The 14,840-nt window shown below is 40.2% G+C and overlaps 1 protein-coding gene across 2 annotated transcripts in view; it reads left to right on the top strand.

Annotated features, from left to right (window-relative positions):
- The window catches only part of pde4cb (phosphodiesterase 4C, cAMP-specific b), a 122,203-nt gene that overhangs the window by 1,319 nt on the left and 106,044 nt on the right, over positions 1 to 14,840 (top strand). For both annotated transcript variants that reach the window (XM_074634705.1, XM_074634708.1), the window contains exon 2: positions 9,238 to 9,277. In XM_074634705.1, coding sequence (XP_074490806.1) covers positions 9,263 to 9,277 — 15 coding nt within the window. In that variant the 5' untranslated portion in view covers positions 9,238 to 9,262. The remainder of the gene's footprint in view (positions 1 to 9,237; positions 9,278 to 14,840) is intronic.

Below are 14,840 nucleotides of genomic sequence, written 5' to 3'. Positions count from 1 at the left end.
CTTCCTTTATTCTGTCTCTATAATCCCTCCCCCCTCACACACTCATTTTCTGAATGACGGTCGGAAAATAATTCACATTTCAGCGTGCAGACGTACTCTTTGCCTCTGCACTTGTGTTTATTCCCATTCATCCTCTGGTTGGGGTCATTTTTTTATATCCTTCTTTAAGTTATATTGATTTAAACCTGCATTGGGCAAAAATTCCATAATAATCTTTCAGCATATTATAACTCAAGTGTTCAGAGAGATAACTATACTTCTGCACCTCCTCATGGCTCTGTTTTCAGACTAGCCTGTGACGGGAGACTTTGGCCAATCACAGGTCAGTTCAGAGAGAGAGCGTTCCTATTGGCTGTTTATTCAACGTAGGCAAGCTCTGATCAAACGGTCAAACTAGGCAGCGCTTTCCAAATATGAGTCAATATTCTGTTACTGTAATGCCTATTTCTCGCCTCAAATGTTTTCAGAAACATCTTGGAGTGTATTGTTTAGCTGTAAAATGAGAAAGTGTGCTCCAACTGGTGGGCGGTGCTTGGTATCTCCTCAAGTGATCTCAACAAGGCGGCCAGGTCACAACCTTTCTCATTGTTGTGAGTGATTGACAGCTGCCCTGACTGGTTGCTTTCCTCCAGTCTGTGAAATCTTGCAGATGACAGTAGGAGCACCGGAGGACACCAGAGGAAGATGATTTCTTTCAGATTTCCCGTCTCATGCACTACTGTCAGTATAAAGTGACCGTTTCATAAAATAATCATATTTATAATAATCATATTTGCTCCAATTCCACCCACTGCAGCTTTAATCTAAATGTTGGTTTTCCTTTAACTGCTTTCTAGATCTGCAGGGTCCATTCGTTTAGTGCCTTGCTCACAAGAGAGCACTACTCGTTCAGTTTATCCGGTCAGCCTGTGGATTCAAACCAGCAACATGAGGAATAATGAGAGGAAAAGAGAGTTTGATTTCAAGAGGTTCAAATGTCAAGAGGTCAGGGATCCTCCCTGTCAGAAGTTTGATGAGTTTTTGTCAGACTGCTATAAGACTTCCTGTTTTTCACTGCACCTGCTGTGTTTACCTCCACACAGTTAAGTAATTCTGCACAGAGCCTCCTCAGGGTTTGTTCTGTCAGTTTCTCTGAAACTTTGGGAATCCTTCAGTGTCATCAGTTCAACTAGAAACACAGAAAACCCTCTCTGTGTCCATTAGATGTCGTGCTGCTCCAGCGCTGAGTCGCCTCCTCCTGCTCTTATCATCCTTCACCATCTGAGGCTGTTTTATCTGCAAAAGTTTGCAGAGCCCATGCCCGAATCTGCTTTTGTCTGTCTGTGTGACTCACTGCTAATTTGACAGAAACATAGATCTTGTCTTGCCACTTCCTCTGAAATCACTGGTGAGAAGTAAAAAACAAAAAAACCCTGGGGCTTTTATTGACAGGTGTTTTGAAGTTCAGATGTTATTTGTCAGTTTTAAAGTTTGTCACAGCAGCAGCAATTTTTCTGTTTAGTTTTTGAGTGCTGGTCTGAGGCTTTTTGCTGCCCAATAGCAGAAATTATGTCATTTGTCATAGCTGTTGTGTTTAACAAAATGCAGAGTTACTGGTTTGAAACTCAAGAATAGAAGGATGATAGATGAAACTGTACTAGGGCTGTGCAATTAATAAAATTCCATTACCTTTTTGGCTTCCAACGATTCTGAAAATAAGATAATTGACTCAAAACAAGTATTGTTTCGCAATGACGCTCTTGTTTTGTCTTGTGTTATAAATCCAGCGCACCCCTTTCCTTTACATCGTGGTGCTTTCAGGAAATGGCCTCTCGATGTGGGAGGATCCCCCCCGCGTGAACTAGTGTTGTCACGATACTGGAATTTCTAACTTCGATACAATACCTTGAAAAACATTGATTTTCGATACCATGAGGTCTAGGTCCGTTTCGAAAAGGTCCGGGGTCAACCTCGCCGCTTAGTGCTCACTGTGCCATCTCTCCCTGCGGGGAGGAACGGGGTTCCCTGCTCCCGACGTGACTGTCAACCGGGCCGGACTCTCCTCGGGGTGTAGCAATGTCGGCAACCCATCCCATTCGTCTTGAAACACGGACCACGTCTCGTTTACCATGTTTTCTGTGCGACTTTTTTTGGTGTCATCACCATTCATATCTGTACAACCAAGGTGTTTATGATTAAACTGTTTACAAGAGCACAAAGTTCTTAATAGCTCTAGCCTCTTAATTTAACTCATGTTCTTTTTAAACGCATGATGTTTCCAAAGTCAATGAGTTATCGTGTTAAATAATCGTGATCTCAATATTGACCAAAATAATTGTGATTTCTTCCATAATCGAGCAGCCCTAAACTGTACTGATCCATTTGAAGGAATGAGCCTGCAGCAGAGAGCAAAACAGAGTAGAAACACACCTATATGTAGATGGATTAAGAAAATGACTCGCTCCTGTGCCTCAGTGATTACTGACCAAAGTCACCGTATCCTCTGTTTGCCTGGGTGAGTTACAGTAAGTCTCTCTGTTTGAGCTGGGTTTAGCTAAGCTCCTTCCTGTGTAACGAGGGCGTGAAATACAAAGATATTTGGCCACAGTGGAGGTCAGACATCTCTCTCTGTAATCTAATACAAGCGCCACATCGCCATGGTCCAAGTCTGTGCAATAGAAATTATTTACAAAATATAGAACTACTATGTGCAAAACAGCAGCAATTTAATAACAAATTTGGATTGGGTGGTATCTAGTGATGTGGTTGCAGATTGCGACCAACTGAGTACTCCTCCTCTCACTCCTCCCTTTCCAAGACCGCAGTAACGTGAGCCGCCGAGTACAAAATTGTGGTAACGCTGTTCGCCTCGCTCAGAGGTCATCCTTAATACAACTGTTGGAGCAATGGAAGTCAGACGGCGGCTGGCGGTACAACAGTTTTGCACTCTGCAGCTCATGTTACTGCAGTTTCACAAGCGTGTCAGAGAACTACGGTGGCCTTCAGGTAACGTGAAAACACTAAAGGTTCTCTCTAGAGCCAGTATTTGGTTTGTCCGTTCTGGGCTACTGTAGAAACATGGCGGAGCAACAAGGTGGACTCTGTGAAGAGGACACACTCCCTATGTTGATATGAAGGGCTCATTCTAAGATAACGAAAACACAACGATTCTTAGTTTCTGGTGATTATACACTAATGAAAACCCAGTTATTAATATTATATTTCATTTCTGCTAATAGATCCCCCGAAATGTTACACACTGGCCCTTTAAAGAATATGTTACTTAAATTGTTAAAGCAATAATTCTACATTTTGGGAATTACACTTATTCGCTTTCTTGCCCAGTTAGATGAGAGGATTGATATAACTTTCATATCTTTACTCTAAATATGAAGCTGGAGCTAGCAGACGGTAGCTTAGCTTAGTGCAAAGACTGGAAACAGAGGGAAACAGCTACCCTGGCTCTGTTCAAAGGTAACAAAACCCACCTACCAGCACCTTTAAAGCTCTTTATAATATTAATATATAACATGTTATACCTTGTTGTTTAATTCATAAAGCAAAATGTCTGAGAGTAGTCACTTTCTTAAGTCTCCAGCAAGAAAATGTTGAACGACTTCTTTAACATGCTATTAAAAAGGGACTGTAGAAGAGGTATCTCTAATAATGAAAGTAGTAATTTGTAGCGGTGTGTGGGCTGGGGTGACGGTTGTGAATCATATTCTCCCTCAGTAGATATCTCATGTCGTAGTGAAGCTCTTGAACGTTGCTCAGACTCTTTGCGGCCCTTATCAGCGCAAATCTTAACAAGCCTATCTGATGTGCGTCACAACGACGGCATCACAAGACGCCTTGGGTGTTCACTTTATGACGGTTGATTGTAGATTTTAAGACAAGGACTCCGCTGTTGAGATGGTTAATCATTACAGACTCTGCTGTGCCACGCCAGGAGGGTTCACTCTACACACACTGTGAACTTTTGAATAATTGCAGAGCTGTGTAATATATCATGATGCCAGTCAATGTTTCACTTTAAGAGTCACTGCTCTAAAAGGGGAATATTAATACTGAACACACTTTAGTTAACACAAAAATGCTTTTGAAATTTTAATTAAAACTCAGAAAATAACCCAGCTTTGTTTAACTGTAAACAGCTATAGCAGACAATATCCTGGATATTTGTCTTTCAACTGTTTGCATGTTTTATCATGAAGTGGTTGACCTTCCTAATGCACCATGCATCAATTAGGAGACTCACTCTCTGAGAGCTTGCCAATTAGGCCCTTAAAAGAACACTGTGGGGTATCTATTGGCAGAAATGAAATATAATATTAATTAGTATGTTTTCTTTAGTGTATAATCACCTGAAGATAAGAATTGATGTGTTTTCATCACCTTAGAATGAGACGTTTATATCTACATAAGGATCAGGTCGTCTTCACGGAGCTGGCCGCCATGTTTTTACAGTAGCAGAGAACGGAAAAACCTCTGTGTTAACTTTTCGATAACGTTACTCGCTCCGGAGTTAACCCCCGTTACTCCACTCAGCCGCCGAAAACAAGACACGGTAAACCTCTGTTTGTCTTGAGGAGCTGCAGCATTTATTTCTGCACAAACTGCAATTCCCACTGTACATTCACTTGATAGTCTCAAAGCTAAACTGATGGTACGTGTCCACAGCCTCCGTCCTTTCCACGCTTCCCATTCATTGTCTATGTAAGCAGCCGTGCATTCTGGTAGCGTGGTAGCGTGATTCAAAGACGGGCCGTCACGTTGGTCACTCCTCATTTGCATAAAGTTGAGGTCGGACTCTGGCGGACCGTTTTTGTCTCAAATGATTGATTTCTTAAGTAAGTAGCTGTGTAATAAGTGGGATAATGTACAGCTAAAGCGGGTCATTATTGTGAAATAAACCCCTTCAGGGCGATGCAAGACCACGTGGGGTGCCGCATCGCCCTGTCAGGGTTTATTTCATAACGATGACCGGCTCGCTGTACATTATCCCTTACTTATTCTACGTCACTACCTCTGAGGATGCATTTACATTGCAGCCAGTACAGACTATATGGCGTACAAATTACACGCCAAAAGAAAGAAAGGCGTTCCTATTGCCCGCTAAATGCCTTGCGCATCATTGTGTCATTCATAAGCCTTTTCGTGCGAACGGGCTGATCTTGGTTATACTGTAACTTCAAACAAGTATCATGCTCTCATTTGCGCGTACACCAAACTGTGTAGATGTCATAGAGGAGTCTCTATGGTCAATAGGCTGTTGTGGCCTGGAAGCAGTTTCTGTGTCACATACTGTTTTCTTTCCCGTCACTTTCATTTATAAGATTGTGCACATAGACACATCCTTTTTATGTTTACTGGGTAATTCCACATTTCAAATATGGGAAAACCTTGACTGTGCCGGCTGGGATCTGCCTCCAGAATGTGAACAGCAGGTCCTGTTTGCTGTTGGGTTTGGTGGACAGCACGGGCTGCTGTTCCATGGAGACATGCATGTTTTCTAAGCAGCAGCAGGAACGTGATGAGCAGCTAAGACGTACAGTATATTGTGTTTCTCAGGACTGTTCATGGTGTAAGGAACCATTGGAAATGTCACACTACCTTTAATAAAACTAATAAACCTGCCAGTATACCTGGAACTGGAGGCTTTAGCAGCAGCTGCCAATAGAAGTAAGTTCACTGAATGAAAAATTATAAGATTTTTGTTTGTGTGGATGAAGCAGCCAAGATGCACCTTAAGGTAGGCAGGGACTCAACAGATTTAGGGAAACAGCTCATCTGAAGAAATCACATGTCCGAGACCAGAAGTCAGGCACAGAAAGGCAGTTGCACGTATGTATGGGTCTGTAAAATAAATTTGCACAAGCCTGCTTTGCATTCCCACAGTTAGCCATAAATGGATGCAGATATATAGGATACACTTCAGCTGTTGGCAAATACACCTGAACAACACCTGTTAATCAAGATTTAATTTTTTTACAGCTCTCATATCGAAAGAGTTCAATAAAAGTGAAACGGTCCTCACTGACATAAATGAGATAGACAAAGGATTAGACACACCTTTCAGTATAACACAACACCATAAACCACTAGTTTCCAAACCTGAGGGTTCAGACCCCCACTAGGGGTCACCAAAGCTTCACGGGGGGTTGCAAGGCCTTCCTGATTTTAAGAGGTGTAAGACAACTTTTTTTTAAATATACAGTGGGCCTATATCTCAGCATTTCAATCATTTCTGTGAAGAAAAACTAAATGAAATTATTTTTTAATTTTGTATTATTATTAAAGATATAAACAGGATAAGGGCACGGTGAAGACCTGAACACAAGTTATATTCACAGAGCCTTCCCTCTCTGCTAAACAGCCTCGTCCTGCATTAGAAAAGTATGCAGTTAAAACAACCAAAGAGATAACAGAAAAAAAGAAGCCTGTTAAGTATGAATGATTGTTAAAAATAAAAAAAATACACAATAGAGAGAATTGTATTTTAAAGGTACTGTTTGTGACTTCTTGCACGTATAAATCGGGTCGGTGTCCCATGGGCACTCGCGTGTTGATTACTCAAATAATCAATTATTTGATCGACAGAAAATTAATACTATTTTGATAATAAAATAATCATTTTTTAAAGAAGAAATGACAAACACTTGCTAGTTTCAGCTTCTTAAATGTGAAGATGTTATGCTTCTCTTTGTCATGTGTGATAGTAAACTGAATATCTTTAGGTTTGGGACTATGGGAAATTATGTAGGGACTTTTTTGCATTTTTTTCCCTACATTTTATAGACACAACAACGAATTGAGTAATCAATAAAATAATCTGCAAATTAATTGATAATGAAAATAATCCTTAGCTGCAGCCCTAATGTTGAGAAATGAGGATGGAAAGCAGGTGTTAATGGGTTAAGCTATGTAAAAGCATTGGTACATGAATTGGTCTTCACATTGAAAGACAGTGGAAGAAAGCACACAGAGCATTAATATAAATCTGAAGACTTTCTTCTTTTACAATGGAAGACTGATAACTTAATATAGTTGACGGTTTGGGATGCTGAGCGTGAATAAAACATTTGTAGTGAAGGTTTCCATGTTGTGTTTTATGATGTTTGTACAGACATATAACTGAATGGTAGATTAACTGGACTATTTTGGCCTAAAGCGAAGTTTAATAATCCATGACCTTCATTGACTCCTATTGACTAACAGCAGATATTACAACTGATAAAACGGACTCCTCATATTGTGTCCCTGTGGAGCTACTGTAGGTTGTAACTGACAGAAATAAAGTCAAATTTGGACTGCAGAGTAGAATAATGTAATGAGAGCTGTGACACAACACAAATATCCAGTGAAGTGTTAATATATCAACACAACGAATACTAGAAAACTGTGAAAGCTGTTGGGGTGAAGTCTTCTGTGACTGTCATCAGGGTTATCTCGACAACGGCTGTTGTTACAAACTGCAGGTGTGGAGTTTCACAGGGTGATGCTTTTAAGTTGCATTATGGGAAATGTAGGATATGGATTAAAGTGAGGATATCTTGACCTCTGCTGCTTTGATTTTGACCATTTTACTACTACTACTAGCCTACTACGCCTATTAATTGTAAAAGTGAAAGCAAAACTCAAAAGTAGCACTTTCTAACATGTTGTAAAACTGAATGAAACGTTACGTTTTGAACACAAACAAAAAGGCTTCTTTATGTTTAGGCAATGAAACCACTAATTCACTCAAACCCAAGTTTTGGGAAAAACATCAAGTTTTGGCTTAAATTAACTATGTTCCAAAAGTAAACGTGAAAGTTAAGACTTGTGAACACAAAGACAACTACACATTGTTGGTTTCACATGGAATGAGGACCCTGACCTCCTGGGTTAAAACCTAGTGTTTTTCTATCGTCCCCAACCTCCACCCCATATGGAGTTTCACGCTGTCTATACTACTGGACCCACAACATCTAGGGAGAAAAGAATTTTGTTTCTGAGAGGTGAGGTTCAAAAGTTACAGGCCAAAACGTAAAGTTCATTGTTATAGCAGCACTATCTGGCCAAATTGCACCACATTCGACACTGCACTCCTCGGGTCCCCAGCAATACAACCGGCAAAGTTTGAAGTAGATCGGATGAGTGATTCTAGAGATATACTGTACGAAGGACAGAAAGACAGGGGTTCCTTGCTTTATAGTTAGATGTGTTTGTCAAATAAGCCATTGGGGTTCTTAATGGTTTATTTAGCCAAAGAAGTACAGTTGACTAAAGAAAAACCTACTCCTTCAGTTCATCTGAAAAATTCTCCACTTTGGAGATACCTAGTTTTAGCTGAACATCGACTCTGCTGCCTACCAGGAATAGTAATTAAATAACATTAGTCAAAAATGAGTCAGCCTGAAATATTCCTCAATGTGGAATATACTCTCACCAGGTTCCTCAGTGTCCTTAACGGTAGATTCAGGCCTGAATATTGTGAACCACTCTGTACTGATCTCAGGTTAAAAGCACTATATCAATGCTGTCAATTTACCATTTTATGATTTATTGTCCCTCATATGAGGCGCTTACTAAAACAACACATTTTGTCCCAGCTGTTGAGTTTTTGTAATCATTTCTGATTATTGTGTTAAATTTTGTTTTGCCTCTGCATCTTGTGGGCTGAGCACTCTGCGTGCGTGACTTGAAAGTAAATAAACCAGTTCATCAAAGTAATAAAAGTGCTTTGTCATGTATTCGTCTGGCTGGATAGAAAGGCTTTTTAGCCTTTGTGATGCCTCTGGCATGCTCCTAGATCCATCCACCATCACACATGGTAATACCAGGTGGTGCTCGTGAGTCATATGAATACACTATAGATGAGAATCTTCATTAATGTTTAGTTATTATAGACCACTTATACTTTCATCTTTATATGGATTAGAGACCTACTATTCCTGTTCTTACTTCCTATACTACATATTTTGTATTTTTTCTTGAGTTTTATTTGATTTACAAGTGCAAACCAAAGTAAAGTGATTCTGGTTTGGGCAGGAAAATGACTTTTGGATGCCAGAAATCTCTTCAGATGGAGAACTGATGGATGATTCATTTGTCAGTGAGCACTAACAGAAAGTTTCTGTTCAACTTGTCATATGAGACGAACATATTTTACTTCATAATGATCGACTTGTAGTAATGACTTCTGACAAAACTATATTACAGAGTGATGAATGTCATTTTAAAGCCACTTCTTTGTTTTTTTTTTCTTTGTTTCAGCTGCTGCAACAAATAACCAGCATCGATGTCTTGGCTTGAGGTAAATAAGGTTCATGGCTTCCCCACACACACGCACACGCACACGCACACGCACACGCACACGCACACGCACACGCACACGCACACGCACACGCACACACACCACTCCTACTTGCCTTATGATAATTCCTACGTATGATCTGAACCTCAGTGTGACTCTGCAGCTGTGCGTCACGTCGTGACTCTCTGTCTTATGATGACTGGGTTAGAACTTGGATTACCTCACGGCCATAAAAGTTTTATCTTTACTTCAGGGCTTTCTTTGCAGTTAATAAAGACACAAGGGACACATGTACACATACACATGCATACACTGTCACGGTGAATATCTGATCATGAACTAGTCAGAGTCACGTCAGTTGTTCTTGAAAAGCTGGAGGCGACCATAGAAGGTCCAAAGGTTACAGTAGTACATTCAACTTCCTGGCAAATTACCAACAGGAGTTCTTATACACTGGTTAATTAATGATTAGATACTTTAATTATTGAACGGAGACTTTTATAATTTTTTTGTTTCACGCATTTACTGTTAAATTCATATCTAACATAATAAGAAAATGGGTTGAGATGTTACTGAAGCAGGATAATGCCTAAGGATGTTCCTTTACTGAGACCGAATGCACTCTAAGAAATATTTTTGCTTCTTAGTGTCTAAGGGACACCATTTCTGAAAGCATAACTTTAGACACAAGTGTTTCCAAAAATGTCTACTTTAAATGCACATGCCTTTGCTATCATGCGCAACAAAGCACAAGTCAGTGATCTGAAGTCAAATCCACTCAGAGTGTTTTAAGAAAGTTGCATTTTCAGTGGAAAAAAGCTTCTGAAACAAAATTTTCTGGGGAAAAGAGAGAGTTGAAATTCCCTCTTTGTGGATGTGGCTTCAGTGTCAGTGCCTTGTTGTCTGAGCTGTTCATGTCTGCAAGAAGACATTCTCCTTCATTAGCGACTATACTGTTTAACATCCTTCTAAATTCTAATTTTAAGGAAGCTCTAAAGTGCATAAAAACTAGGGCTGTCAGTCGATCAAAATATTTAATTGTGATTAAACGTGTTCAAAATGTACCTTAAAGGGAGATTTGTCAATTATTTAATTCTCTTATCAACATGGGAGTGGGCAAATATGCTTGTTTTATGCAAATGTATGTTTATATTTATTATTGGAAATCAATTCACAACACAAAACAATGAAACATATTGTCCAGGAACCCTCACAGGTACTGCATTTAGTATATAAAAAAAGCTCAAATCATAACATGGCAAACTGCAGCCCAACAGACAACAACAGCTGTCAGTGTGTCAGTGTGCTGACTTAACTATGACTTGCCCCAAACTGCATGTGATTATCATAAAGTGGGCATGTCTGTAAAGGGGAAACTCGTGGGTACCCATAGTATCTTGAGGTCAGAGGTCAAGGGACCCCTTTGAAAATAGCCATGCCAGTTTTTCCTCGCCAAAATTTAGTTTTGAGCATTATTTAGCCTTTTTCCCGACAAGCTGAATATATGTATCATGCATCATATGTTGCCAGTATCTTCACTCTGACTAAAACTGAGCCCACTACGATCTAAAAATCGCAAATTGCGTCAATGTGTTAAAGAAATTAGTGCCGTTGAAACAAATTTACGTTTTAACGCGTCATTATCACATTAACTTTGACAGCCGTAATAAAACAAAAACTTTCATGAACATTTGACACAAAATGTCTAAATCATGATTATTATACAATAAAGACTGGAATGAATAATAAAATGCTTCCGTCTAATTCTGATGGATGGCAGAAAGTAACCATTATGCTATATTATTGATTTCTGACTGGTGTTTTCTGGTTGGATGCAGCAGAGTTACTCTCTCTCAGCCTTTTTATATTTATTATCACAGACAAGTTTAGCTAACTGAGCTGACACCAGTGGGCAACCTGCGGGGCTGAGAAGTGAAGCCAATGCTGAAGTGCCTTAAACTTGTATTCTTTCTAATAGCCAGCAGGGGGCGACTCCTCTGGTTGCAAAAAGAAGTCTGATTGTATAGAAGTCTATGAGAAAATGAGCCTACTTCTCACTTGATTTATTACCTCAGTAAACACTGTAAACATGAGTTTATGGTCTCAATCACTAGTTTCAAGTCTTCTTCAATACAGCATGATCTCCATTCAGTACATTATGGTCCCATTTAGAGTCAAATTGACCATTAAGCAGGGTATGCTTCAGGGCGTGGCTACCTTGTGATTGGATTTTTCTAGGCGGCCTTTGGTTTAAATGTAACTCTAACCCTTTTACAGTGTGTTTTCAGTTCATGAAAATTTTTGGTCGGCTAAAAATGTCTTATTCAGCGTTCGGTTGTACTTAGCTCCACCCTCTTGTGTCACTTCTGGTTGCAAAAAAACAACATAGCAACAATTGAATTTCCGAATTCGAGGCTTCAAAACGGCAGTGCACAAACCAATGGGTTCACTACGTTCATTTCTCATATACAGTCAATAGCTGACACACATGTAACCATAAACCCCTACAGATTTACCCCCGGCTGCTCTATAAGTTAACTTTTTGAGTGCAAAACCTCCATCTTTCATGAAAACATTCTGTTTCTGTCTGCCTGCAGACTTAATCATGGCACACACACGCCTACAGAGAGAGGTAGAGGGTTGATTGGAGACTGGCTCTATTTATGGAGCGACGCTAATCACACTCTTTGCACCCCCGGGTGTCATTATACATACAGGTGGATGTTTTCAGCTCTGCATCAAAGGAACAGGCTTCTTCTGGCTGGATGTTGTTATATGCTCACATACGTTACACATCACTCGCACAGTGGAAAGCCTTATTCAGCACCGCTCCCCTCACCGTTAGGATGAATTAATATTCATTTTCCCAATTAGGAAAACAGCGGAGGCTTTGATTGATCTCATGAAGGATCAACGTGTCCTAATGAAATGCTCTCTGATCACATCATGACGCTGTTAAAAGTCAGAGCTTCTCTCTCTATGTGTTTATGAGTGTGTGTGTGTGTAGTAGAGCAATAGTGCACTGTATGTGTGCAGTCTTTATCTGTAAGCATATGTATACCTGCGTTTTATGCATTGGAAGTGTCTAGATAAGTGTGTATATGCTGTGCAGGGTAGTGGATTGTGGAATACCTGTGGCGTTAAACTTTAGATGCATGTTGGATCGTGGTCAGAGCAGCAAGATGTCTGAGCTGCCACCGTTAGCACTCAACACACGCACACACTAATACCTTGGATGGCTTAATCCTCCACACTTTCCTTTTTATATTTTGACCAAGACGCCTGATTCTAGCAGAAAAACCCCGCTGTGGGGAGCAGACAGGCTTCAGCCATCGGTAACAGACAACATACAGATCCTAAATATTAAGCTCTCCGCTCCCCTGATGAGGCGAAACACCCTTCTGACACTCATCAACTTGTTTATTCTGAGCACAAAAGGCTTAATTATGACAGCAATTTTCTACTCTAGAGCCAAATCACAAGGATCTTTGATTAACTGCAGTTAAGCAATTGCCACATTTACACAACAGGCTCATCGACTAATTTGCAAAAAAATGAGATCAAGAGGTTGAGAGACTGAAATAGCAGAGAGCAAGATTAATCAGACCATAAATCTGAGATGAAAAATAAAATAAACTGTCATAATGGAGAAAGAAATTAAGAACGAGACTTGCTAGAGAGGCTCCAACTGAACTAAACTTTATATGATGCGGCAGATTGTAGACCTTCTGTTAGATCAGCGGTTATCAAACATTTTGGTGCCAGGAGAAAGTTATCCAAGGACCCCTCATAATAGTAACACCGATTAAGCATATGCTTAGCTTACTACCTTTTGTACTCTTAGATACCATTGGAACTATTAGTAGTCTAAAATCCATTCAACCTAAATACTTCAGATCCGTTTCATAGTGATAAACAGAAACGCATTTCAATTTTAAATCATGTTAATTCCACTTTGTTTCTGCTTTGTAAACGTAACTTTACAAACGTAACTTCCGTACTTAAGCTACACCACTTTTGGCGTTATTTCAACCCAAACCACAATCTTTTCCTAAACCTAACTAAGTAGTTTTGCTGCTTAACCAAGTTGTTTCCTGTGAAGACGAAAGTTTAATTTGAAAAGACTGCAGCGGGAATTGACACGTGCGTCACATGTTTCTGGACAATCGTAGAAAAATGCATAAAAATTGAGGAATAACTTTTCTTAAGATATCCTATGAACCGTTGTATAACGACATGTTGCACTGTGAGGCGACTTGCGTAGGCTACAGTAGTGTTTGCTAAGGTTAGCATGCTATCATACTCACAATGACGATTCTAACACGCTAATGCTAAGCAGGTATAATTGTCACCATGTTCCCCATCTCAGTTTAGCATGTCGGCAGTTTAAGGTTCGTATTGATGCTATTGTTACACGACACATTCATCTGTACTGAACTGAGCCGTGATGAGCCACTGCTCCGTGACTTGAGCACTGATGCAGTTGAGGTTTGGGGTTTGATTCCTACTGTGTCCCGCCACATTGTGTTGAAAATACGACAAGAACTTCGGGAGAGAGGGTGAGTCACAAGCGTTGAAACACTCCTGATTAATGGAGAAGTGTGGCGAGGACGCGTCCCATCAGCTCATTGGTGTTTTAAAGGCAGAGCACCTGCTGTCCCTTCTGATCACACACCAGCGTTGCTGCCTCAATCTCATTCTCACTTCCTGCGTGCTGCATGGCAGGAGATCCGCCAGGTGATAAGACAGCCAGCTGCTTCCTCTCTACTGCTGATTGGCTGGAGGGAAATGTGTCATTCAGCTAAAAAAACAACATGTTGAAGGAAACCAGAAAGGTGCTGTTGTCAGGTGAAAATGTCACAAAATGTGTTTGAAAAACAGCAGCAATAAATAAAACTAATGTTAATCCAGTAGTGATGGTATTACTGGCTTTGTTTTGACACAAATATTCAGTCAGTGTGCCAGAAAATAGAAAAACACCTGTACCACACAAACCAGTGTGGTATAAAAGAGTCAATTATTTTTATATGTGTCGACCTGAAACCAGCAATGTGTTTACATGCACCTGAGTAACCGGGTTACGGTCTGATACTCCAGAAAGATCATTTTTAAAAATGTTATGCGAACAAGAGACCCGCTTTCTGTAATCGTGGTAGAGGATTAGAGAGACCTCATTTCCACGGCTCTATCGATTCTCCTTTATACTTGTGATCGTGTAAAAAGCCAAAGACTTAAGGGAGAATAGAGTTGTGACAGCTGATTGCCTACATGAGAGAGAAGATCGTGAACCTGCAGCGAAACATCCTCGTATTAAAAATAGTTCCAACCAAAGTCAGACTGAAACTGAGGCCTCTAGAAATCTAAATACGTAAATCTTCACTGTTGAACATTTGACAAATGTATGCCATTATCCCTATATTTAAATGATATCGTGTCTCCCCCTTCTTGATGACCACCAGCTTTTCACCCCGCCTTCAAGAAGGGCCGTTCGGATCAGGTATGAACCATAGACTGTATAAAATAAAGCGCTACTGGATATGAGTCCTAAAACCCGGAAATTAGT

Source organism: Sebastes fasciatus, chromosome 5 (genome assembly GCF_043250625.1).
Source record: "Sebastes fasciatus isolate fSebFas1 chromosome 5, fSebFas1.pri, whole genome shotgun sequence".
Taxonomy (NCBI): Eukaryota; Metazoa; Chordata; class Actinopteri; order Perciformes; family Sebastidae; genus Sebastes; species Sebastes fasciatus.
This window is presented reverse-complemented; position numbering and strand designations above follow the sequence as displayed.